Source organism: Aedes albopictus, chromosome 2, assembly GCF_035046485.1.
Source record: "Aedes albopictus strain Foshan chromosome 2, AalbF5, whole genome shotgun sequence".
Taxonomy (NCBI): domain Eukaryota; kingdom Metazoa; phylum Arthropoda; class Insecta; order Diptera; family Culicidae; genus Aedes; species Aedes albopictus.
The window spans coordinates 9,621,577-9,645,251 of record NC_085137.1 but is presented as its reverse complement, the minus strand read 5'-3'; the positions used below and the strand labels follow the sequence as shown (position 1 = coordinate 9,645,251).

Genomic DNA, 23,675 nt, shown 5'->3' with positions numbered 1-23,675 from the left:
CAACAATCGGAGTACTTTCAATGTTTTCACATGTGTGTTTTTAATTTATCCTCTTCGATCTTCGAATTTCCCTGTTATAAATTGTAAGGGTCTCTTTTTATTGTTCCCACTGTTTTATTCTTTCAGCCCGGTTAAATAACTTCCGGGTTTTCCGTTGCGGTTTTTGCAGATTACTGTTATTAACTGAGAGCTTCCTCTGCCAATGACTTTTACTTGTGTATATTCGTGTGGCAGGCACGAAGATACTCTGTGCCCAAGGATCCCGAGCAGGAACGAATAACTTACACATAACTGCTGCATACCAAAGTCAGGTATCACACCAAGACAAGGTATTTATCAGTTACCCAGGTATTGAAATAACTTAGGTATTTTGTAGGTATTGATAAGATACCTAGACGAGTTATTGGTTTGATGTTGAGAACTGCTTGAGGTATTATTCAATTATGGAAAAATCACTATTTGTATAGAAAAATCGCCGATTATTATTTAGGTATTGCAATACCTGATGTCATTATTCACTAGTTATGAACAGAATACACTCCAGTTATTATTTGAGGTATTTTACTTCTTATGCAGGGCTAATTATTGTGGCGTTAGCACTAAATTGGTTTCCGAAAAAACTTCATTGACTTCCGCTGCCTTTCCTATGCGTTAAACATTACGTCGGAAATAGTGCGCTTTATAGAAAACCAGATTTACTGTACAGCGCATACCTTCCGACGTTACGTTTAACGCAACGGAAAGGCAGCGGAAGTCAATGAAGTTTTTTCGGAAATCAATTTACTGCCCATAACTGCATAATTGTAACATTTGCATTTTTTGCCAATATTGAGTTAATACCAGGGATCATCTCCCAAACATCAGTACTTTCATCCACCCAAATAAACTTTTTAAGTTTGTTCTGCAAAATGTGAAACAAATACAGGCATACCTCGATAGTACGTACACCACCGCTTCGTTTAGTGTACGTACTATCGAAACGTACGTACTATCGAATCACATTTTTTTTTTTCAAATTTCATTTTCAAATCAAAGAATGTTATTTCTCTAGAACGCCAGGATTGCCAAAAAATTACATGTGGCCTAAGGGTCCGTTTATTAATTACGTAATTTTGCTTGTTTAGGATAATATCTTTATTGTAAAAATCTTCTTGTGCTCTGGGGATGCTTCGTAGAGGCATCTCGTCTCTGGGAACTTATATTGATTTTATTTGAATCATCTTTTAGAACCACCAAACTGGTCTAGATATAATTGAATCGATCTAGATCAGTTATATCTTGTTATAGAAACATTATAGAATTATTTTCTCCTGCAATATTTATTGCCCCGATATTTTCAAAACCTTCTGAACATTGCTCCTTCTAGGACACCTCCAAGAGTTTAATTTTTTTACGAGAAGGGATTCTTAGAGGTACCCCGAAGCTCTTGGAGGAATCCCGGAATTCGTTGAGGAATTCAAGGAAAAATTATTTTATGAATCTTAGAAAGAATTCCTGTAGGAATCTCGGAATGAATTTCTGGAGGAATCTTGGAATGAATTCATGGAGAACTCCCGGAACGAAATTCCTGGAGGTATTCAGGAAGAAATTCCTGAAGAAATCCTGGAAGTCCCGAAAGTATTACAGAAGAAATTCTTGGTAAAGTTTCGGAAGGTATCTCTGGAGAAATCTTTGAAAGAGACCCTGGAATCTCAACAGGAATCGCAGAAGAAACTTTGGAAGAATCCCTAAGGAATTCTAGAAAATTCTTCGAGAAATCTCGGAACCTACACTTAGAGGAATTTCGGAACTGAAAGAAACTTGAAACTTGTAGAAATCCCTAAAGCAAGCGAGAAAGCGAAATGTCTTTCCCCGAATTCCACATTTCGGGTTCACCCAGAAACAATTGAATTGGTACAGCCTATAGGACAATGCAAGCCGCAATTGCTAAAGAATTTTTTTCTAAGTATTTGATGTTTTGTGACCTTTTTGTGTACGTTCGGACTTCGAGAGATTCCTTTGAGAATTTCTCAAAAAGTCCCCGGAATCCTCTAGGAATTTCATCCAAGATTTTCCGAACAGTTTCTTTCGGGATGTCTCCGGATTTTTTTTTTTTGGGCTTCCAGCTGGTATTCCTGTAAATTTTAGCAACTTCACCCAGAATTTCTCTAGGAGTTCTTTCGGGAATTGTATCAGAAATTGTTACCAAGATTCCTTCAATTACTCTTTGCAACAATCCGTAAGGATTTATTCCTGGAATTTCATACGAGATTCTTCCCGGAGTATCTTCTGGGAATTCTTCAGGAATTTCTTCTAAAACCGTTCCAGAAATCCTACAAGATCCCTGACAAGAACTTCATTCAGTATTCCTCTAAAAGCTTCTCCGAGATCCCTCCAGGAATTTCTCCCGGTTTTTTTTTCGGGAGCTACTTCTGATTTAAGTATTCCTTCAAGGATTCCTACAATAATTTTACCAGGTAAACTTTCTGGGATTTTTCCAGGATTCTTTCGGAAATTCCTTCCGGGATTCCTCCGTGAATTACTTCTGGGTGACTGTCAGGAAATACTTTTCAGGAACTTCTTCCAGGATTCCTCTCAGAGCTTCTTCTAGGAATTCTTTCAGAAACTGATTCCCGGATTTCTTCGAGAACTTTTTCCAGGAATCATCTAGGGACTCTTTTTTGGTTTCAACCAAGAGCTCCGTCAGGAATTCTTGCAGACGCTTCTGGAGTTCTTTCAGATGTTTGTAATGGAAATCCTCCTGGAATTCATAATGATCTTTTTAGAGTATTTTGTTTTTGGAAATCCCCATGTAGTTTCTGTAGAATTTTCTTGAATAAACAAAAAGCAACTTAGTTATGTCTCCCTCCTAGAGGAATTCTAGAATAAGTTTGCGGAGAAACCACGGAAGGAATACCTGGAAGAGTTTCAGGAAAAAATCAGAAAAAGAGTTTCAGGAAAAGGTAATTCTAGAAGGAGTAATGCTGAAGGACCACTAAGCCGAGAAGCAGTCCTCCCCAGCTGGGATGTAATGCCAGAATGAAGATGCCAGATATTACGACTGGCAGAAAATATCTCTGTAAAGCAAAGAATACTGCAATCATTACACAAACGTATTCCTTCATGTCTTACATTTCGCTACATTTTAAAACTGCTTATAGGTTCCCAAACTTTTTAACTGCGCGACCCTCTTTTGTCAGTTGCGGCAACCCACCATAGAAATTCGCTTATTTGTTGTCTGTTACAGTCAGGCCCGGATTAAGGATTGTGGGGACCCAGGGCCCGAGCGGATGTGGAGTTCCCTCGGAGAGATGACCTTTTTTCCTCATTCTCGAACAGTACTTGAGAAAAATGAAAAATAAAGCTAATGTTAGCAACCAAAAAAGGTTTTTGTGGGGGCCCCTAAAATGTGGGCGCCCGGGGCCCAGGCCTCAAACCGCCCCCCCCCCCCCCCTCCCTTAGATCCGGCCCTGGTTACAGTAAATTATTCAACTGACTCTCGCGACCCACTGGATGAAGGCCGGCGACCCCCCTGGGGGGTCGCGACCCACAGTTTGGGAAACCATGACTGAAAATCCGTGTTATAGGAGTCTGCATAACACAAATTCATAGTATCGTAGTCTCTGCTATACGTCTACTAATGATTCGAACCCATTTTTATAGATTAAAAATTAAATAAATTTTGGTGTACGTACTATCGAGGCAAAATGTACGTACTATCGAGGGTACGTACTATCGAGGGTACGCACTAACGAGGGTACGTACTATCGAGGTACGCCTGTACCAAGTCGTTTTGTCTCATTGGCTAAAATTTATGAATGTAACCGCATAACAGTCACACTGGAAATACACACTGGTGTCAAAGCATAATATCAATCATGGTTTGGTCTGTTTATTTTTTTAACTATTCGTCCAGCATACAAGAAGAGCTGTAGAAAATTTCATTGCAAAAGGATGAATTTTAAATTATTGACAAATTTTTGAAATTTCGTATCGTCTCCATACTAGCGCATGTTGCAAACTTTGAACTCCATTTTGAACAAACAATGCCTACTTTTGTCGAATGTGACTGTTATGCAGTTATGGGCAGTTTAGTGCTAAACGCACAATAACAACTCATTCAGGTTGTTGGTCTTGGGTTTTCCATACCTGAGTTTGTTATTCGTCAGCTATTTTCTCCTGCTCGGGATGTCAAGGAAATTTTTATTCCGAAAAGTTCCTACACCGACCGGGAATCGAACCCGTCACCCTCAGCTTGTTCCAGCTGAAAACCTATGCCTACACAGCTGCGGCTATGGGGCAGTCATTCATCCATATAGAATCATAGATAGGTAGATTTGATTCAAATAACATTGTTATCTCTTCATAACAATTTGTTACAACTCATATTGAAATATTCTTGCGTTATTACTAAGCCAATCAAAATTTAAGCCCAGTTTCGTGTATGAAAGAAATCGCTCAAGAAACTTCTTGAGCGATTCCTGGCAGGAATATTCTAAGGTGACTGCCATTTAAACTGTCATTTTTTCGCAACTGCGTACTGTGATCGAAGAAAAAACGGTTTCTTGGGCGATTCAGGCAAGCAATTTCCAATGCATCAAGATAGGCTGAGAAATTTCTTCTGATCTGCAAGCAGCCTTTTTGAATTGGATTTTATGAGAATTACAATAAAACAGTAAAGTAACAAAAATGGGTCACCAATCCATTCGCTTGAGAACCGCTGCGCTTGAAACTTGTGTATCATTTTTCTCCTCGAAAGACCTTGTCAGTCCCGATCGAAGCAAGCACGGACGGACGAGGACGACGACTCCTCGACTTCGACGGTGTGATCCCAAACGCAAAATTTGAAAGGCAGCTCCGCCACCCCCCCTAGCTCCAATCTTCGACTTCTTCTCACCGCCTTCTCCTCCTCCTCCCCCTAGATGGCCAACGCAGCGCAGCGCTAGGAAATCGATTTTACTCCGCTATTTTTCCCCAATCTGCCTTTTCATCACTGTCGTCAGGCCGAACAGTTACACACTGGCCATTGGGCCAATTTGCACAACACTTCACACACTTTCAATGCACTCACAATCACTCTAGGGAATCCCCTCTTTCAGCCATTTCCGGCCACCCAGAACAACGATACACCGCACAAAAGAGCGCAGAGACTCTTGCACACCGTAAAACAATAGACGCCGTTCTAGAAGGGTAAAAACAAGCACACGGACTATTGTGAAATTTTCTCTTCTATTATCGAACGATCGACGACGACGACTACGGCGACGACGTATACAAAGAGCGATGTCGTGATGAATACTGTGCACAACACTACAGAAGCAGAAGCCTTTCCTCTGCTTGCAAGCGAGCGAACGAACGAACGAAGGTGAACGCGTAATCACTAGTATGGGACACGCTTGTATGGGCAAAATAAATCCTCGCTCCAGTCGACTTTTTAGATCCCATTTAGGGTCCATATAAACTGTACAAAATTTCAGCGCAATCGGTGAAACTATAATTTAGCGCAAGCGGTTCAAAGTTTTCATAGGATTTACTATGGGAAAAGTTACACTTTCAAACAAAAAATCCTAGAGGTCACCCTTTGTCTCCTTAATTCGAATCGATTAATGATTCTTGTAGAAAAATCATTTATGAAACTTTCCTTCGAAGATCGCAAAACGATTGGATGCTTGTGGAAAAAGTTATTGGTTTATTACCGATTAGTGATCCTACGAACGGCTGTTTGTTTTGTTTTATCAGCAGCACTGCAGCTGCCGTTGTTGCATGGGGTGGCGGGAGGCATCACCACCCCCAGAAACAGCAGCAGCCAAGGCAGCAGCTACAGTGCTGCTCATAAAACAAAACAAAAAGCCGTTCGTTGGATCGCTAATCGGTAATAAATCAATAACTTTTTCCACAAGCATCCAATCGTTTTGTGGTCTTCGAAAGAAAGTTTTATAAGTGATTTTTCTACAAGAAGCATGGATCGATTTGAATTAATGAGACAACGGACGACCTCTGGGATTTTTTATCTGAAAGTGTAACTTTTCCCATAGTAAATCCTATGAAAACTTTGAACCGCTTGCGCTAAATTATAGTTTCACCGATTCCACTGAAATTTTGTACAGTTCATATGGGACCTAAATGGAATCAAAAAAGTCGACTGGAGCGAGAATTTGATGTTTGTCCCATACTAGTAATCACCTCATCACAAAACCAGCAGAAAAAACTGCTCTTGCGCGAACTGTCAAAGTTTGTTGACAAGAGCACGGCACGGGCGCGGTGCGCAGCTGACTGGGTTTGGCGTTTTGGTCGAAACATCGCATGGATAGTGGGCAACCAATGAGAGTATATTACAGGTGGGGAAGACGATACTTCGTGTGCGTGAGCTCCGTGTCTGGTGCAAAACATGTCACTACTACAAGCAAAGCGAGCTCCCATAAGAACGCGTGTCAAATAGTGACGTCACTATTTGTGTTTACATTTTTCTTTGCTTACTAATACATAGCCATCTCTTCTTCTTCCCCACCTGTAATATACTCTCATTGGTGGGCAACTTTAAATTAAACATTTTGACTACATGCTGAACACAGACAACTCTGGCAAAATTACAATCAAGTTTACTGATGTGATCCCTATTCAGATTCGACCTTTACAAATTAAACGCCAGAGTTTTAAATATTTCAAGCATAACTTTTCAATCCGACGTAACTCGAGAATCCGGGTTTACTGCTGTATGCATGATTCATAAAGCAAATTGAAGAATCTGTCGTATTCGTAATTTTTTTTCCAAAACAAATTATCGGAAACTGTTATGGAAACTCTCGCAACCCGTGCAACCGTTCGCGTTGAAAATCGTTAAAAGACTGACAAGTATAGCCCTCCACGCCTGTGCTTCGGAAAACAACAATTGCTGTCCTTTTCTCGCACCCGTTCATTCGTTCTATCTCTTCTCCTCAACACTATCGTTTCAACCGTATCACACTGCCGCTCTGGAATCAGTTTCAACACACTCGGCCAAAACAGTATATGAATTTTGTTAATATTCTTCAACATTTTTCGAACTCTAAATCATTATACCACATCGTTACACTACATTCGCCTCCTTCTCTACTCTTTCCATACTGTTGGTGTAACATTTAGTTAGCTGTGGTAATATCTTAGATCATTTAAAACCCTTCACGTATGTATTTTGATTAGTTTACGATAATTATTTCCAAGCAACCTTCATGTAACAACCAATTGTTCAAAACGCATGAATAAAAGGGATTGTTTGGATAGGTTCTTAAGCAACCGATGTTCTAATTTATGTAACTTAATACTTAAATGCCTTATAAACATGCAAACTATTAATCCTTATCAAATGAATATTGGAAATTCATATTCGACGTATGAACCATTTTTTTTTAATCTTAATCTAACAAAAACCCCTGAACTCCTAAATTCCTTTATTCTTTAATTTCGCTCACAATACACCTAAATGCAACATAATTTCAAATCATACAAACATCATCAACAAACACTATCAAATTGAGTTCTTGATCTTTCCTAAGACTCGGAATATATTTGCACCAAGGCAGTTAAACAAATTTTTACGCAGTCATATTTTTTTTTTAAACTTCATAAAGTTTTTTTTTTGTTTTTGAAAAAGATGAGTTAATTTTAATTAACGATCGAAAAAATAAAGACAATATCTTTGAAGCATCTCTATTCCGATTCTCAGTTAAACTCTTTGCTCAGTATACATTGTGTTCAAAAGCACCAGTGTAAAGTCCCTTGTTAGAAACTAGTTAAGGTGAAACATCGGAGAATACAAATATGGCTGCGACAATGGCCGACTTGGACCCCTACTCACGTCTTCAAGAGCACCAATCTCGAAAATTAGCAAACAAATAATTGATTGCCATATTCTGTCTCCTGTCTTAGTCTTTGTTCACTGTTGTGGATAAACAAATGCAGCTTGGTTCGATGCTTCGTTCATCAGATTTGTGCCTTCAAAATTTGCATGCAAAATCGAAATGGATTTTTTTTTTGCTGTTTAACCTTGAGGTTTTAGATTCAACTAATGAATGCAATCGTGGACCAAGTGTTGCTGTGATCCAACCGGGAGTACATGTTTATAAAACATCTCTATAAAGTGGCATTTTACGCGATTTTGTAACTGTTTAGTTTTGGTCTCTCATTATATTGGAATAATCTTTTGCATTGAGAATATAAATTCATATTTGTATCAAGCCTATTTCTAATCCATGACTCTTGACTCCTATCGTCTAATCTTTATTGACATAATCGTCCAACCAAAATTAACCCTCGAGCAGTCGCGTCTTTGACTACCTGCAGCGACGCCGCGCTCACGCTGTGTACCACATGCGTGCATTTTTCATGGTGCGTGTACTCAGTACACGACGCGACCACTCCCGGGTTATGAAACAAAAAATTAAAATTAGAACCCATATCTTTTATATTCATAAAAAACGATGAAGCCTTAGTTCCATATCAATTTCATTTTATCTCACATCCACTAGGAAACGATTATTTTCATTTACTTTCAATGAACAACATTTTCATTATATTCTTTACTGCCATGCACCAACTGGCATGTTTACAAAACATCTTAACGTCTAATCTATATTTGGATTTTCACAATCGTAGTCAGTTGAAATTTCCAAAAGTTAACTAAATTTTACTTGACTGTTTTATTTTTATATGCATGGTTTTTGTACATAATTTTATAATCGAGTCTACAATATTCCGCGTTTTAACTCTTACTCTTATACACGTATAACCTAAATCCCATTACCACAGATGACAGATGTTTATCCTAGAACAATATTTATTCCAAAAGCAGTGTAGAATGTAAAAAATACGTTGCTTACTAGTTCCATCTCTACAACGAATTGCTTCTGCTAACTGCTATCTAACAAGGATTATTTGCTTTGTCAGTTGCACTCGAGCGTTATGAAAGTGATCGTTGTGATAACTCCAAATGATTACCAGATATTTATTTATTTAATTTCATTCTATTTCAAAATCTGAAACTTTGAGCTAATTAAAAATAAATAATTGAAACTGAGTCATACCTCGCTCAAATACAGTCCAATAACGAACTTAGCAATCTTTAATTCGGCTTGCAGATTTAGGCTTTGTTTTCATGTCTTTTAAGATCACCTTATCTCAAGCACAACAAATTTGGACGTGTCGAACATCCGAATTGTTGTTCTTATTATTGCGCACAAATTCTCATTTTAGATAATTTTAAGTACTTTTTCAAATATAATTCAAACCCTCTCAGGTTCTCTTGTGATATATTACTCAAAAGTTTCTCAACAAACATATTTGCTGCATAAGACTGCAACAAACCTCTCTTAAGCGAATTTTAGCTTAGGAAATTGCTATTGAGCTAGTTCTGTTTCTTGGGTTATTAGTCTTTTGTTTATTTTATTTTTTATACTTTGTTCATGCATCTATTTCACAAGACCGTAGGGTCTTACACGTTCGCACATATATAACTTTACATTCTGTTCAACTCCATCCTATTTCCAAATTATATGTCCAAGTCCATTGCAAACATAAACTACACCTTTGACCTCATTTGAAAATTCATGTTTAAAAACTTTTTCTAAACTCATCTAACAAAGTTTCGTGTTTTTCAAGCTGTATAGGACCTGAATTGGAATTTCGACTTAGAATTTTAAATTTAATTACATACGGTTTTCACTTCATTTTTCCAAAACTCTTCCCTTTTATTAAGTGAAATTGTACTGCTTTCACTTTTAACCCTCGAGCAGTCGCGTCTTTGACCAAATACCTGCAGCAACGCCGCGCTCACGGTGCGTACCACAAGCGTGCATTTTTCATGGTGCGTGTACTCAGTACACGACGCGACCGCCCCCGGGTTAATATAATGAATTTTGTCCCGCATTATCATGAGAAGAATGAAAAACTGTGACAGTTATCCTTGTACTCTAGCAGCAACCATGTATCAATTCAATACTTTTTCATGTTTTATCAACTGTTACACATTTGACTGTTACTGTTCTTTGGCTTAGAATAGCTTAGCTTTTTTTTTTTTTTGAGACCGAAAAACATTACTCGGATACTTTTTCAAAACCACAACTTCCCATTTTTTTAATGTAAAACTGCATTTCATTTTCAAACATTACTCTACCCAGGTAACCACTAAGCATTTGAATAAGCCGTGTATCAGCCCGTATTACGCATTTAAACTGCTTGCTGCTCTACATAAGCAGTTCGAATGCATAGCTGCCTTGAGTTAGCATAAGCTGTGCTGCTCAAAAGCTTTCGGCTGTTAATTAGCATTTCAACTGCTTGAAGTGGTTTCACTTGGGAGCATACAGAATGCTTTTCAACTGCTCTTTAAATGCTAGGAGCAAAAAGGTTGGGAGATATGTTACGCATTTGGCAATACATTTTGTCTCTCTCTTACAGAGCCTATGCTTCTGTTTACAAATTTGTGCATCGTTTTTGTTTCTTCATTTTCCCCTACTCATCCAAAAGCACCAAAGAAAACATTATCATCATTATCATCAAAATATCACCAATTATTTATCATTTCGTCGGAAAATATGTGCCGAATAGGTGAATGTTTTGGTGGATCATAGGATTGTTTGAAAGAGGGAAGAAACAATCTTATTCCACAGATATTTAAAAGAAGGGATCGTAATGCTCTACCACAATGAAATATCTCAATGAAAACAAGTTTTGGATGTTGAATCTGAAGCTGTTATCGAGTCATTCTTTATATTGGCGATTTAATCAACGCACGCCACCGGGACAGCTTTAGCATCGTGGATCAGGAGCAACAGAATCCGAATCAGATATGAATAATCAATCTCCGGATCGTAAGTTCAAACCTACATCACTACAAAAATCAGCAAAAAAGTACCACCGGCTGGAATATGGAAGGACGATGAAGCGGGGAAGCAGGCTGAGAGAACGAGAAGCAGACGTCAATCTATTTTTGTTTTTTTTTTGCTCGATGAGGCGTTACGCATCTTTGACATTTCGTCACGACGTTCCTGAAGGGATAGCACTAAGACAGCCCGTTATTTTGCCAAAACCTGCTGTGAGGTAGCACTATAGGTGCATATACGGCTAATTAGCATTAAACGCCTTGTCGTAAAGGCTACTATAATGCTGAAGGAATGCTATTTTAAATGCTTACTGGTTACTTGGGTAGTCATCGCAAATTCAAACTAAACCTTAAACTTATTTTTTTTTTTGCGGTATCTATTCTTATTTGCACAAAATCAGACGTGATGAGCATCCAATTTTCAGTGCTTTGCCTTATTACTTCAGGTACTATTGCCAGTGGCGTCATGGTCACGTTTTTTTTTTTTTTTTTTTTTGCAGTCCAGTTCACAGATTGTGAACAATCCTCGGTTCCCACTTTACGTAATTTATGTTTAGTCCTCTACTGTCAGAGCTGTCAGATCAGTGTAAGAAGCTAAATATAAAAAAATACACGGTTATGAATATTATTGAGTACCGGACTGGACCCACAAAATTTGATCGTTTTCTTTGGTACATCGAGGTCTTGAAATTAGTCTATGCTATTACTACTGGTATTGTAATATCACATAACCAAAATTATTATTTTTGAATCATGTTGGTATACAAAAGGGTATATATGTAACCTATGAGATCAATTTGTTCAACAAATTGTATTTATCTTTTGTCATAAATGCATCGTTAACGATTTTGTAATTAGGTAATTGCAATTGTGGCGATAGTCAGTTTTTTTCTATATGTTTGGCTTACTCCCATGTATTTCTCCTGAACTACAATGTATCTGAACACGTTTGACTGAATTCATGTTCTAGTTTTTTTTTTTTTTTTTTTTTTTACTTGAACTAGATTGAAGCTTAATTTGCATGCCACCCAATGTTATTATATGTTATTGTCTATTTTTGTCTCATTTCTTAAGCCATACAAATTTGGACGTGTCGAGCATCCAATTTGCTGTACTTGTTCTTACAATTCTTAATTCTCAATTAAAACAGTTGAGACAAACTTGTTTTCGCTGCTGTCACCGACTACAAAAGCCGAGAGAATCCCCGTATCAATTAAAACATTTATTCAAATACAGCTTTCCGGATGTAGGTGAACATATGTATTTTCGGCAGTTTTGTTCTCTTCGTGATATTTTGAAACTGCCTTTTAAGCTATCTAACAAAGCTTTCTTCACCTTTTTGTGGTAAGTTACATAGGACAGGAGCTAGAATTTACATCATGTAATTTAAATTTAGTTACAAAGGGTTTGGAAAATTCAAATGATCAAACTTCTTGTTGTATTACGGTGACGCTGTACTGCCAACACTTTTTATATAGTGCATTTTTCCCGTATTTTATTGATGTATCGCTTTATGAACTGTATTGAAGCCGATGCCATTCAAAAACATTCGTCTGTTTCTGATCTTCGGCTGAGAAAGTACCGCTCAGCATTTGTTACTGCTCGAACACTGTTCTTTCATTAAAAACGTACCGCCCAGATTTTTTTGTTTTTTTTTTTTTTGCTGTGTTCAGACCGAGACCACCCGGGGCCTGTAGCATAATGAAAATTTTACTAATAATATTAGTCTTGTAGCTTGTAACTTATAATTTTCTGTTGCATAAAAATACTACAAGTACAAGTTACAAGTCCAATACTACAAGTCGGATGGACTAATATTATTAGTAGAATTTACAAGTGTATGTTGCATAAACAAACTACAAGTATAAAATATTAGCTATGACTTGTACTTTTGATTACAAGTCTCAAAGGTCTTCTAAAATAATTTACAAGTTAGATTTAAAGTATTGCAGAAGTCATATTTAGTTTTGAATATATCGATTTACCATTTTGATAAACTCAAAAGATATTATTTATCAAACATGTCAACCTTAATTCCAGTTTTCGACGTTTAAATTTGGCAGTATGTATTCGAAACTCATTGAAGAGAAAATTGCGTTGATGTACACTTTGATCCAAAATATAATTTCTGCTGAGTCTCTCAAGTTCTCCAAAGTTTCTACAATACCCATCTTTAATTGGAGGTTCTTGGTAAAGTTATGGTTATTATGGTCACTGCATAAGCACAGGTTAAGTTGCAGATGCGAAATAAATTTGAATCAATTGCTTGTATTGCGCATCATTAAGCTAATCAAGAGCTACAATATACATACACTAACTCGAATCGAGTTGCGACATATAAAAGTAGGTAAAAGCTCAATTTTTGCATCCCAGATCACTTGGGATTTTAACAAGAAGCATAATACATGTTGCTAAATCTTTATACATTGTTTTTCAACCATTACTATTAAATCTTTGGAACATTTTACTAAAAATCTAGGTACTTGCTGTGCCATACTTTGTAAAAAAATATTTCGTCAGAGCGGCCGAAAATTATCCAAATAGCATATGCTTTTCTTCATCTATCGTATAAAGAATGCAAAACTTCGGAATAAATTAAGTTATTTCCGGATGTTACGCGGAAAATGCAGAATATAAACAAACATCAACTGCCATTTCAAATTAATAGTGAACTGTCGGATGAATTTTGACAGGTAAATGAACCAAAACAACTTGTATTTTCATGGTCACTAATATTACAAGTGCTAATAATATTAGTGGAAAATTGAGCCTTTATGCAACACAAATTATTAGCACTTGTAATATTAGTACTTGTAACTTGTAACTTGTAGCTAATATTATTAGCCCGATTATGCTACAGGGCCCCGAACACATACGACTGTCTTGGGCTAAGAACGTACCGCTCAGCATTTGTTTTTACTGTGTTGAGACCGAGACTGCTCGAACACATACGAATGTAACTGTTCTTTGCCTAAGAACGTACTGAGAACGCTCAGTATTTGTTTTTACTGTGTTGAGATCGAGACCGCTCGAACACATACGAATGTAACTGTTCTTTGCCTGAGAACGTACCGCTCAGTATTTGTTTTTACTGTGTTGAGACCGAGACCGCTCGAACACATGCGAATGTAACTATTCTTTGCCTGAGAACGTACCGCTCAGTATTTGTTTTTACTGTGTTGAGACCGAGACCGCTCGAACACATGCGAATGTAACTATTCTTTGCCTGAGAACGTACCGCTCAGTATTTGTTTTTACTGTGTTGAGACCGAGACCGCTCGAACACATATGAATGTAACTATTCTTTGCCTGAGAACGTACCGCTCAGTATTTGTTTTTACTATGTTGAGACCGAGACCGCTCGAACACATATGAATGTAACTATTCTTTGCCTGAGAACGTACCGCTCAGTATTTGTTTTTACTGTGTTGAGACCGAGACCGCTCGAACACATGCGAATGTAACTGTTCTTTGCCTGAGAACGTACCGCTCAGCATTTGTTTTTACTGTGTTGAGTCCGAGACCGCTCGAACACATATGAATGTAACTGTTCTTTGCCTGAAAACGTACCGTTCAGTATTTGTTTTTACTGTGTTGAGACCGAGACCGCTCGAACACATGCGAATGTAGCTATTCTTTGCCTGAGAACGTATCGCTCAGCATTTGTTTTGACTGTGTTGAGACCGAGACCGCTCGAACAAATATGAATGTAACTATTCTTTGCCTGAGAACGTACCGCTCAGTATTTAATTTTTACTGTGTTGAGACCGAGACCGCTCGAACACATATGAATGTAACTATTCTTTGCCTGAAAACGTACCGCTCAGTATTTGTTTTTACTGTGTTGAGACCGAGACCGCTCGAACACATGCGAATGTAACTGTTCTTTGCCTGAGAACGTACCGCTCAGTATTTGTTTTTACTGTGTTGAGACCGAGACCGCTCGAACACATATGAATGTAACTATTCTTTGCCTGAAAACGTACCGCTCAGTATTTGTTTTTACTGTGTTGAGACCGAGACCGCTCGAACACATGCGAATGTAACTGTTCTTTGCCTGAGAACGTACCGCTCAGCATTTGTTTTTACTGTGTTGAGACCGAGACCGCTCGAACACATATGAATGTAACTTTTCTTTGCCTAAGAACATACCGCTCAGCATTTGTTTAACTGTGTTGAGACCGAGACCGCTCAAACACATACGAATAGAATTATTCTGTGAACCCGTGGAATTGAATACTTCAATTACAAAATTTATTGCACATTTCTACGTCTATTCCTGTATTTCAAACATTGGCAGCTTAATTATCGCCCAATTAAAAATTAGCAATAAACTTGATGAAATTCGCCTAACACTTTGTATGGGCGAAGCAATAAAAATTCAGGTTTTTATTGAATTACTCTAAATTCTATGGAGATTGTTCAATAGTTTTTCGTACAGATGATAGAAAGAAGGAGCATCTCTCTGTTATAAAATACTAGGATAGTTTTCATCAATATTTTTGTAAGATATTGGCTATTGCTAGTTTTTTTGCCGTTTCAGTGCGCGTTAATATTTTAGGCTTAAACATTATCAAACGTATTTTTCGATTAATTTATTAATGCAGAATGAAATAGTTCTTCTAATAGATAGAGACGAACCAGCCAAGGGCTGAAAGTCTCTTTAATAAAGACAAATCAATCAATCAATTCTTCTAATAGATGTTGTTTACTGAAAAATCACACGGAAATACATATAACATTTTGTTAAAGGTACCAATCATGATAGCTGATTAGGACTTACTTACCGGATCAGTGATTATCTATTATCCCACAGAGGCCCAAACATCCAGATTTATAATAAAAAAATATAACGTATACATCATTGATTGCCGTATCTTACTTTGCTGTTGTAATTTATTTTTATCCACTACATTTGTTGACTAATCGGATCGGATCGGAAAATGTCGATTTAAGCGTTACGTAGTAAATGGATGCTGCCTAATTGCACACCCACACAGCTCAGCACCAGCGTTGCGTAGAGACACGCCCACACAGCTAAACCATCGACTTAGTTGGCTAAACATTCTCGTAAGTGGCTAAGCGGATGCGGCACTATTCCTACCTACGGAGCTTTGCATGGAAAAAGAAAAAAATATCTTCACTTCTTCACTTTTTTTTTTCACGAGAAACAAAATCAGCAACACAGTCGAAGCAAATATCCACTGTCACCGATGTTTCCCGAATATTTCTCTCCCGCCCTTTTCGTATCACTTTTGCTGCGATATCCTAGATATCTCACTACAAAACTACCAGCTGCGCCATGTCGTATTCGTATTTTTTTTTCCAAAACAAATTATCGGAAACTGTTATGGAAACTCTCGCAACCCGTGCAACCGTTCGCGTTGAAAATCGTTAAAAGACCGACAAGTATAGCCCTCCACGCCTGTGCTTCGGAAAACAACAATTGCTGTCCTTTTCTCGCACCCGTTCATTCGTTCTATCTCTTCTCCTCAACACTATCGTTTCAACCGTATCACACTGCCGCTCTGGAATCAGTTTCAACACACTCGGCCAAAACAGTATATGAATTTTGTTAATATTCTTCAACATTTTTCGAACTCTAAATCATTATACCACATCGTTACACTACAGAATCCACATCACTGTTTGATGATTTATTGCTTAATTTGATTAACTAAGCATATTTTTCGAAACGACGTATCTAACTATTTTGATGTTTACAACTTTACTGATAGATACACCGTTTTGATATATGAGAAAACCAAACGACGTATCTAGCCAAAATCAAAAGTAACAGATACACCAAACTGGCACCATATAAAAGCGACGTATCTGGCATGACGTATCTCGAACCAACCCGGTGTATGTGTATTTTTGTCAAAATTCATTGTGAAAATGCTATGGAATGAGTAGGTTTTGTTCCTGACCTAGTGCGTGCAATATCCCTGGTGATGTTAAGCACGAAAAAACTTATGAAGTCTTTTTATAAAAAACTATTTTAGTGAAATGGTCGTCAACATTGACCATGAATTTACTCAGATCAGTGAAAAACTTAGATACGTCGATTTGAAAAATTATGCTTGATTTATAACCAGAATTTTAAGAGTACTTATTGATAAATTAAATATAGAGCGAATACAAGGGAAATGTGATTAACGTTTATATAATCAACAGTTATATTACAAAAAAGATGCTGCAATAAATGCTCTCTATTTTAAAGCCTTAATCACTATCGCTAGAGCCTGAGCCGTAGTTACAAAGTAAAAGTTTCGGTTTCTTAGCCGACGTAACATTCGCTTCAGGTGCATTAGCTATATCCTTCACACCAGACAGCTGCAGAGCAGCCGACGATGTGCTATGTCTTTTCACTATTCCAAGATTCTTGGGGTCCAGTTTTGCGCTAACGACTTTCAATTTTGCATGCTCGCTTGTCGCCGTAGACGGTAAGGCCGGTCTAGTGATGATGGCTACCCTTCGGTCACGATCCTTCTCGGCGATGGATTTGGCGGAATGTAATCGCATTAACGCAGCCATCCGCCTGTCAGTGTCACTTTCCGGGAGAAGCGCTATATCGAGGCCAGACTTGGCCAACAATGCTTTATCCTTATCGTCCTGTTGCTTTATTTGCTTTTTGGTACTCTGAAACGAATTGAATCATTTTTAGAAATATACAGAACAACATAGACCAAACGAAACTTACTCGAAAATCTGCACGGAGACGACTATTGGCTTCGAAATCGTCCCTCCACACGCTGCTGTTCCTTTCGTACAGCTTACCCAGCACCGGTTTGGCATCCTCTGCCGTTTTGATGTCTTTGGCTCCATGCTCGAGTTTGTACATTGGATCATCGAAAAGCTTTTTCTGAACTTCTTTCGTTTCCGGTACGATCTGCTCGTTTTGCGTAGGATCCCACCTGTTTTCCTGTCTCCTCGCTCCGGAAACTATCACATAGTCTAAGTTGGCGGGGTCTGTTTTTATCTCGAAGTGGTTGTCACACAGATGACACTTCATCCGAAACTGGTAAACTGGGGTGGAATAGTACCTGGAATAGTTAATTGTGAAAATGTGTTGAAAATAAACATATTTTAGAACACTCTTACTTACATTCCTATTTTGGTCTTCTCGGCATTGTATCGGACGCCCATGCCAATGTGATTCTTGCAACCATCGCACCATATGTTGTAGGGCATCTCGAACCGTATGATGATGATCCCCAGATGAATCTTGCGGGCTCGCTCCCGAAGGGCGTGCGTGCCGTGCCATTTGTTCAAACTGCCCACCTTCGGATCGTAATCCGGCGGGTAGTAGTGATTCTGTCCCTTGCGTTCACCCATGGTGGATCAAGCTGAAAAAAGAGATGTGTTATTGTTGAAGATCAAGTAGGCATTGGTGATCCCGACTTGGTTTGACACATAGTTTTTTTACTTCACTTCTTGTTAAACCTCCAACTAAGTTAGACCAAATAAAGATTTGTTCGTTACGTATACCGAGATTCCCAATATGTAGTTAAGTAGTAAATTAATTAGATAACCAATATGCAATGCAAATAGAAACATGAAAGAGTGAAAGTCACAATTTTGATGTAAAACTCGGATACCCAGCTATCTTGCTGCCAAAATTCCTCTCGTATGAGAACTGCCGCCACTCGCATAACAGTCCCATCTTTGCTGGGTTTCCTATGCATATGGGACTGTTTTGCGAGTGGGGGCAGAGAATTATTCTGAGAATTCAGTTAAGTTTTGATTAAGGTGAAAATATGACGAAGTTATTAGATCCCAGTACACAGGGTCAAATATTTGTCCAAAAAGAAACCAATGCTCAAACATCTTGTTTGACTCGATCGAATTTTCATTAGTGTCGTTTGATCTTTTGTTCATTCCTTGTCAAATGTTTGACCCTTCGTACCTGGACAAACGTCTTGGCTTCTAGCTTCAACAGTGCATCAAAACTTCAAACGTACAAATCTCGAGAAGCAAGCTTTACACAACAGTGCATTTTATTATTCTGTTCTTGCTCACTTGTAATAAGCTTAAAATAAGATGATCAGGTGTGCTGGTTTTGTTCACGAACAGATGTGTGCCCTCGAAATCGTTATTAGATGCCAAAGTCGGTCATTTTGGGATTCTATCAACTCTGTCCTTAATCCAGGATGAAGATGACCTTATAAGAACCCAATGAGCCATTTTACGAAGTGACAACAATGTTGATGATAATATTGATTTTCACGGGACGCTACCTCCTGTCAAAATTCATTCATAAAATCGGCTCGTAAAATGGACTATAAGCTATTTTACGAGACGTTTCAGAACAGCTGATCGCAGCAGCGGCGTCAACTGACAGAAGTCCCCGCACGTTTGTTTTGCTGGAATCTCGTGTAATTTTTGAAAAGGTACTTGTGCGACAAATTGGAGATATGAGATATCGGTGCCAAAAAAGGCTCAAAAGCAGTCGCAGAAGCAATACAAATCTCATAAATTAATCAGGTATTTTTTTCGTTGCGATTGACTCGTTAACTTGCCGAAAAGAATTTAAATAAAAATTTCTAATTATTGTTTTAGCCAGTTTCAAAAACTACGCTTGACTTGCGCGCAGTCATTAACCATCATCAACCGGATGATGATTGAAAACGTAAACATCAGAGCGCGGAGTTCTGTCGTTTGACTAGCCTCATAAAATAGACTATTGCAAATCACCCTATTCTATATTTTCCCGTTTCGACCAAGAAGCATCGAACCCCCTTGCTCATGAATGTTTTCATGATCGTATTTTGTCGAAATTTATTATTCAATAATTTTACTGAAACGAGCACTAGGAACTAAATAATTTTAAGTCCAACAATAACTTATGACTTTTAATGATCTAAACCTACCTTATTTTGTTGAAATTAGCGCAGAAATCACCATAAACTTAAATATTCTTCTTTATTTACGTTTCACCCGCACTTTGTTTTGATCCCGATTTGACATTCGTCGACTTCCCTAAAACATCGCAAAGCAAAGGAGCGACACGGATGACAGTGGAAGAAAGAGAGTGAGAGACAATCCGCTCGGCGTCGCGGCGCCTGCGCCCGGACTGACAGCTCAGCTCGCGAAAAACTCCACGACGAGGACGGACGGACGAGCCCACATCAGCGGCTTTCCCCCAGTTGCAAGAAAAAAGAACACGCGATTTCTCCCGCGATTCTGGATTGTAAAATTGCGGTTGAAATTTCATCATTCTACGTTTTGTTTGATTCGCGTACGTGCTGTGGAAGTTAGTCGGTAGTGAGTTTGCAAGATGATCATCTACACGAACGCCGGAAATCCGTTCGGATTGAAGTTGCTGATCTGTGCCAAATTCGCCAAGAAGGACGTGCAGGTCAAAACAATTGCTTTAAATGGTAAGATTTTTTTTGGGGGTTCGGAATGTGGGGTTAAGTTGGATCTGATGAGGGGTTTTTGTTGATTTCAGATACCGAGCTGAAGGATATGAAGCATCTGCCGATCTTGCAGCTGGAGAGTGGAGTGCAGCTGTTTTCCACGGACGTGGCGGTCAAGTATCTGCTGCAGGGCGAGACGCCCGTCATCCAGCGGGACGAGTGGTTGGAGTGGTCCACGACTCGGTTGGCTCCGGCATTGACCCACAATATGGCCGTGGGATCGCGGCAGGATCCGAACACGAAACCGATTCTGAACTCTTTGGTGAAGTTCCTGGACGATTGCTTGAGTCGGAACACGTTTCTGACGGGGGACAAGCTGACGTCGGCGGATATTTCCGTTTGGAGTCTGTTGGCCCCGGATGGCACGCTGAAGGGAGCGCAGAACATTGATAATCTGTTGAGATGGTACCGGGCGATTAATGCCATGCCGGAAGTGAAGGCTGCCTTGGAGGTGCTTCCGCTGAAGGAGCTCAGTTTTGCATCGTTGAAGTATTCCAATCGATTCGAGGGACTTCATCACATCGTGCTGGATCCGGAGATCATCGATTTCGAGGGTCAGGTTCTTGTGGACACTTCGGACAACATTGCGGCTACGGTTCAGAAGGAAGAGATTCAGGCGGCACGGGATTCATTTGTGGCCGTTCAGGAGAGGAGTGTTCCGGACGAGAAGATTGTATTGCCGAAGGTCGGTCAGAAGAACAACCTGATCACTTCGGCTTTGCCGTACGTTAACAATGTCCCTCACCTGGGAAACATCATTGGCTGTGTCCTTTCTGCGGACGTCTTCGCTCGGTACTCTCGCTTGTGCGGTTACAATACCCTTTATATCTGCGGTACGGATGAGTACGGAACGGCCACGGAAACCAAGGCCTTGGCCGAGAAGCTCACCCCAAAGCAGATCTGCGACAAGTACTTTGAGATCCACAACTCAATCTACCGGTGGTTCGGAATCGGATTTGACTACTTCGGGCGAACCACGACGGCCGAACAGACACAGATTGTCCAAGAAATGTTCAAGGATCTGTACGCTGGAGGATTCATTGAGACCCGCGCGGTTGATCAACTTCTGTGTCAGAAGTGCGATCGCTACCTGGCGGATCGGTTCGTCGAGGGAACCTGTCCCTACTCGGGTTGTGGCTACGAAGATGCCCGTGGAGATCAATGCGATGCCTGTGGTAAGCTGATCAACGCGATCGAGCTGGTTCGTCCCCGCTGTAAGGTCTGCAACACTTCTCCGATTATCCGACAATCGAGTCAGTTCTTCCTGGATCTACCGAAGATCGAGCCGCGTTTGCGCGAGTGGGTGGACAAGGCGGAACACGGATGGACCCACAACGCCAGAGTTATTACCCGGGCCTGGCTGAAGGAGGGCTTGAAGTCGCGCTGCATCACCCGAGATCTCAAGTGGGGCATTCCAGTTCCCTTGGAGGGTTACGAGGACAAGGTGTTCTACGTGTGGTTCGACGCCCCGATCGGCTATATCTCGATGACCAGTCGCTACAGCAAGGAATGGAAGCAATGGTGGCAACCAAGCCCCGAAACCAAGGTCGATCTGTACCAATTCATGGCCAAGGACAACGTTCCATTCCACTCCGTCATGTTTCCAGCTAGTTTGATCGGTATCGACAAGGGCTACACCCTGGTATCGCACATCATGGCCACGGAATACCTCAACTACGAAGATGGCAAATTCAGCAAGAGTCGTGGCATTGGAGTTTTTGGTAACGACGCCCACGACACCGGAATTCCGGCGGACGTCTGGCGTTTCTACCTGTGCTCGTCCCGTCCAGAAGGTCAAGACTCCAGCTTCAGCTGGAACGACCTAGCTGCCCGAAACAACAACGAGCTGCTCAAGAACGTCGGAAACTTCGTCAACCGGGCTCTCGTCTTCTGCGAGAAGTGCTTCGATTCCACCATTCCTCCGCTGGTCCTGAACGACGAAGACTACACCCTGCTTGCTCTAATCAACCGCGAGCTCAAGGGCTACGTCCATCAAATGGAGAAGGCTCGCCTGCGAGACGGCATCCGTCACTTGCTGGCCATCTCCCGCTACGGAAACCAACTCATGCAAGCCGAAGAACCATGGGTCCTAGTCAAGGGCACGGACGACCAAAAGACCCGCGCCGGCACCGTAATCGGATTGTGCTGCAATCTGGCCTGCCTCCTTGCCACCCTTATCTTCCCATTCATGCCCTCCACAGCTCGCAATCTCTACACCCAGCTGAACGTCCAATCCTGTCACCTAGACGCGGACAAACCTCAAATGCGCATCTTCCTGCCGAGCGGCCACAAAATCGGCAAACCGGCCGTCCTCTTCAATAAGATCGACCAGGCCAAGATCGACGAGCTGAAGAAGAAATACGCCGGAGCCCAACAGCAACCGGAATCCAAACCGGCCGCCGCCAAACCCGCCTCGAACAAGCAGTTCACCTCGCTGGTCGAGGCCCAAAAAGCCGTCGACGAGCAGGCCGCCAAAGTGCGCAAAGTAAAATCCACCGGCGCCGACAAGAGCGTCTGGCAACCGGAAGTCAACATCCTGCTCGAGCTCAAAAAGCAACTGCAGACCCTCAGTCAACCGCGGACATCGGAGAGCACTGCTGCCACCCCGGCGGCTCCCACATCCGCCCCTGCACCGGAAACACTCCAATCCTTGGAAGCCGAGATAGCCAAACAGGGTGAGAAGGTTCGCACCCTCAAAGCGGGCGGTTCGGAAAAGGCTGTCTGGCAGCCGGAAGTCACGGTGCTGCTGGCGCTGAAGGAAAAATTGGCCAAGCTGACTGGTGCTCCGCAGGCGGCGGCTCCCGCCAGCGGTAAGAAGAAGAACAAGAAGTAAGCTGTAATCGATTTCATACTACATATTTATAACGAATGCAAGCTATCGTCTTCATCGGATATCGTGTGTACTGTAGTAGGTTTACTGTTCAATAAGGGAAACTTGCGCATTTTTCGTTGTTTTTCCATGACCAATTTGGAAATAGAAACAGGACGAATCCTTGCGTTACCCTATTTGTTAAAAATGATTTTGCGAATATAATAAAGAACAATAATGCTTATGATTTGTCTTAGCACGTTTTTGCTGTTGCGCTCTGCATACCGAATTCCCAAATTGCCCATACCTTATTGGCAGATTTAGATGAGATGAAGGATGAGATGAGATATGAAATGAGAGATGAGATGAGACAGGGCCGGATTTAAGGGGGGGCCAGGGGGGCCATGGCCCCGGGCCCCCACATTTCAGGGGCCCCCACAAAATGTTACTTCAAATGGGAAACGAAAAAAGGTAGTGCTAGAAACATCTTGATTTAATGTTTATCCCAAGAACTACTATGTACTCTCAAGATGTGTGTGAAATATTGTGCTTCAAATTAGAAAGAAGTAGACTTTTCCAGAAAGTTGTTAAGATTTTTAAGATTTGAATTGAT

At 40.3% G+C, this 23,675-nt stretch overlaps 3 protein-coding genes across 8 annotated transcripts in view; 1 reads left to right on the top strand and 2 right to left on the bottom strand.

Annotated features, from left to right (window-relative positions):
- LOC109429859 (blastoderm-specific protein 25D) overlaps positions 1-5,357 on the bottom strand; it is an 82,046-nt gene extending 76,689 nt beyond the window's left edge. For 3 of the 6 annotated variants that reach the window (XM_062849126.1, XM_062849128.1, XM_062849130.1), the window contains exon 1: positions 4,741-5,357. The gene's annotated coding sequence lies outside the window, so the exon portion shown is untranslated. The remainder of the gene's footprint in view (positions 1-4,740) is intronic. The other 3 variants (XM_062849127.1, XM_062849129.1, XM_062849131.1) reach the window with 2 other exon arrangements.
- An 11,668-nt stretch (positions 5,358-17,025) lies between these two features.
- LOC109429800 (coiled-coil domain-containing protein 130 homolog) lies at positions 17,026-19,849 on the bottom strand. Its single transcript, XM_029864303.2, has 4 exons — positions 19,705-19,849; positions 17,940-18,180; positions 17,535-17,877; positions 17,026-17,473 (listed from the first exon to the last, which is right to left on the bottom strand). Exons 2-4 carry the CDS (start codon positions 18,167-18,169, stop codon positions 17,057-17,059), a joined length of 990 nt encoding a protein of 329 aa, XP_029720163.2. The 5' UTR covers positions 18,170-18,180; positions 19,705-19,849; the 3' UTR covers positions 17,026-17,056.
- Positions 19,850-19,946: 97 nt separating this feature from the next.
- LOC109429799 (methionine--tRNA ligase, cytoplasmic) lies at positions 19,947-23,306 on the top strand. The gene is made up of 2 exons (XM_019705788.3): positions 19,947-20,214; positions 20,286-23,306. Exons 1-2 carry the CDS (start codon positions 20,112-20,114, stop codon positions 23,084-23,086), a joined length of 2,904 nt encoding a protein of 967 aa, XP_019561333.3. The 5' UTR covers positions 19,947-20,111; the 3' UTR covers positions 23,087-23,306.
- Positions 23,307-23,675: the final 369 nt, after the last annotated feature.

What these genes read in the sequence shown, in the direction of transcription:
- LOC109429800 (XM_029864303.2), bottom strand. Translation starts at nt 18,169, where the DNA reads ATGGGTGAACGCAAGGGACAGAATCACTACTACCCGCCGGATTACGAT. An exon ending in GAGAAGACCAAAATAGGAAT is followed by an intron (nt 17,878 to 17,939) that starts GTAAGTAAGAGT and finishes TAACTATTCCAG; the next exon opens with GTACTATTCCACCCCAGTTT. An exon ending in GTCTCCGTGCAGATTTTCGA is followed by an intron (nt 17,474 to 17,534) that starts GTAAGTTTCGTT and finishes AATTCGTTTCAG; the next exon opens with AGTACCAAAAAGCAAATAAA.
- LOC109429799 (XM_019705788.3), top strand. Translation starts at nt 20,112, where the DNA reads ATGATCATCTACACGAACGCCGGAAATCCGTTCGGATTGAAGTTGCTG. An exon ending in CAAAACAATTGCTTTAAATG is followed by an intron (nt 20,215 to 20,285) that starts GTAAGATTTTTT and finishes TGTTGATTTCAG; the next exon opens with ATACCGAGCTGAAGGATATG.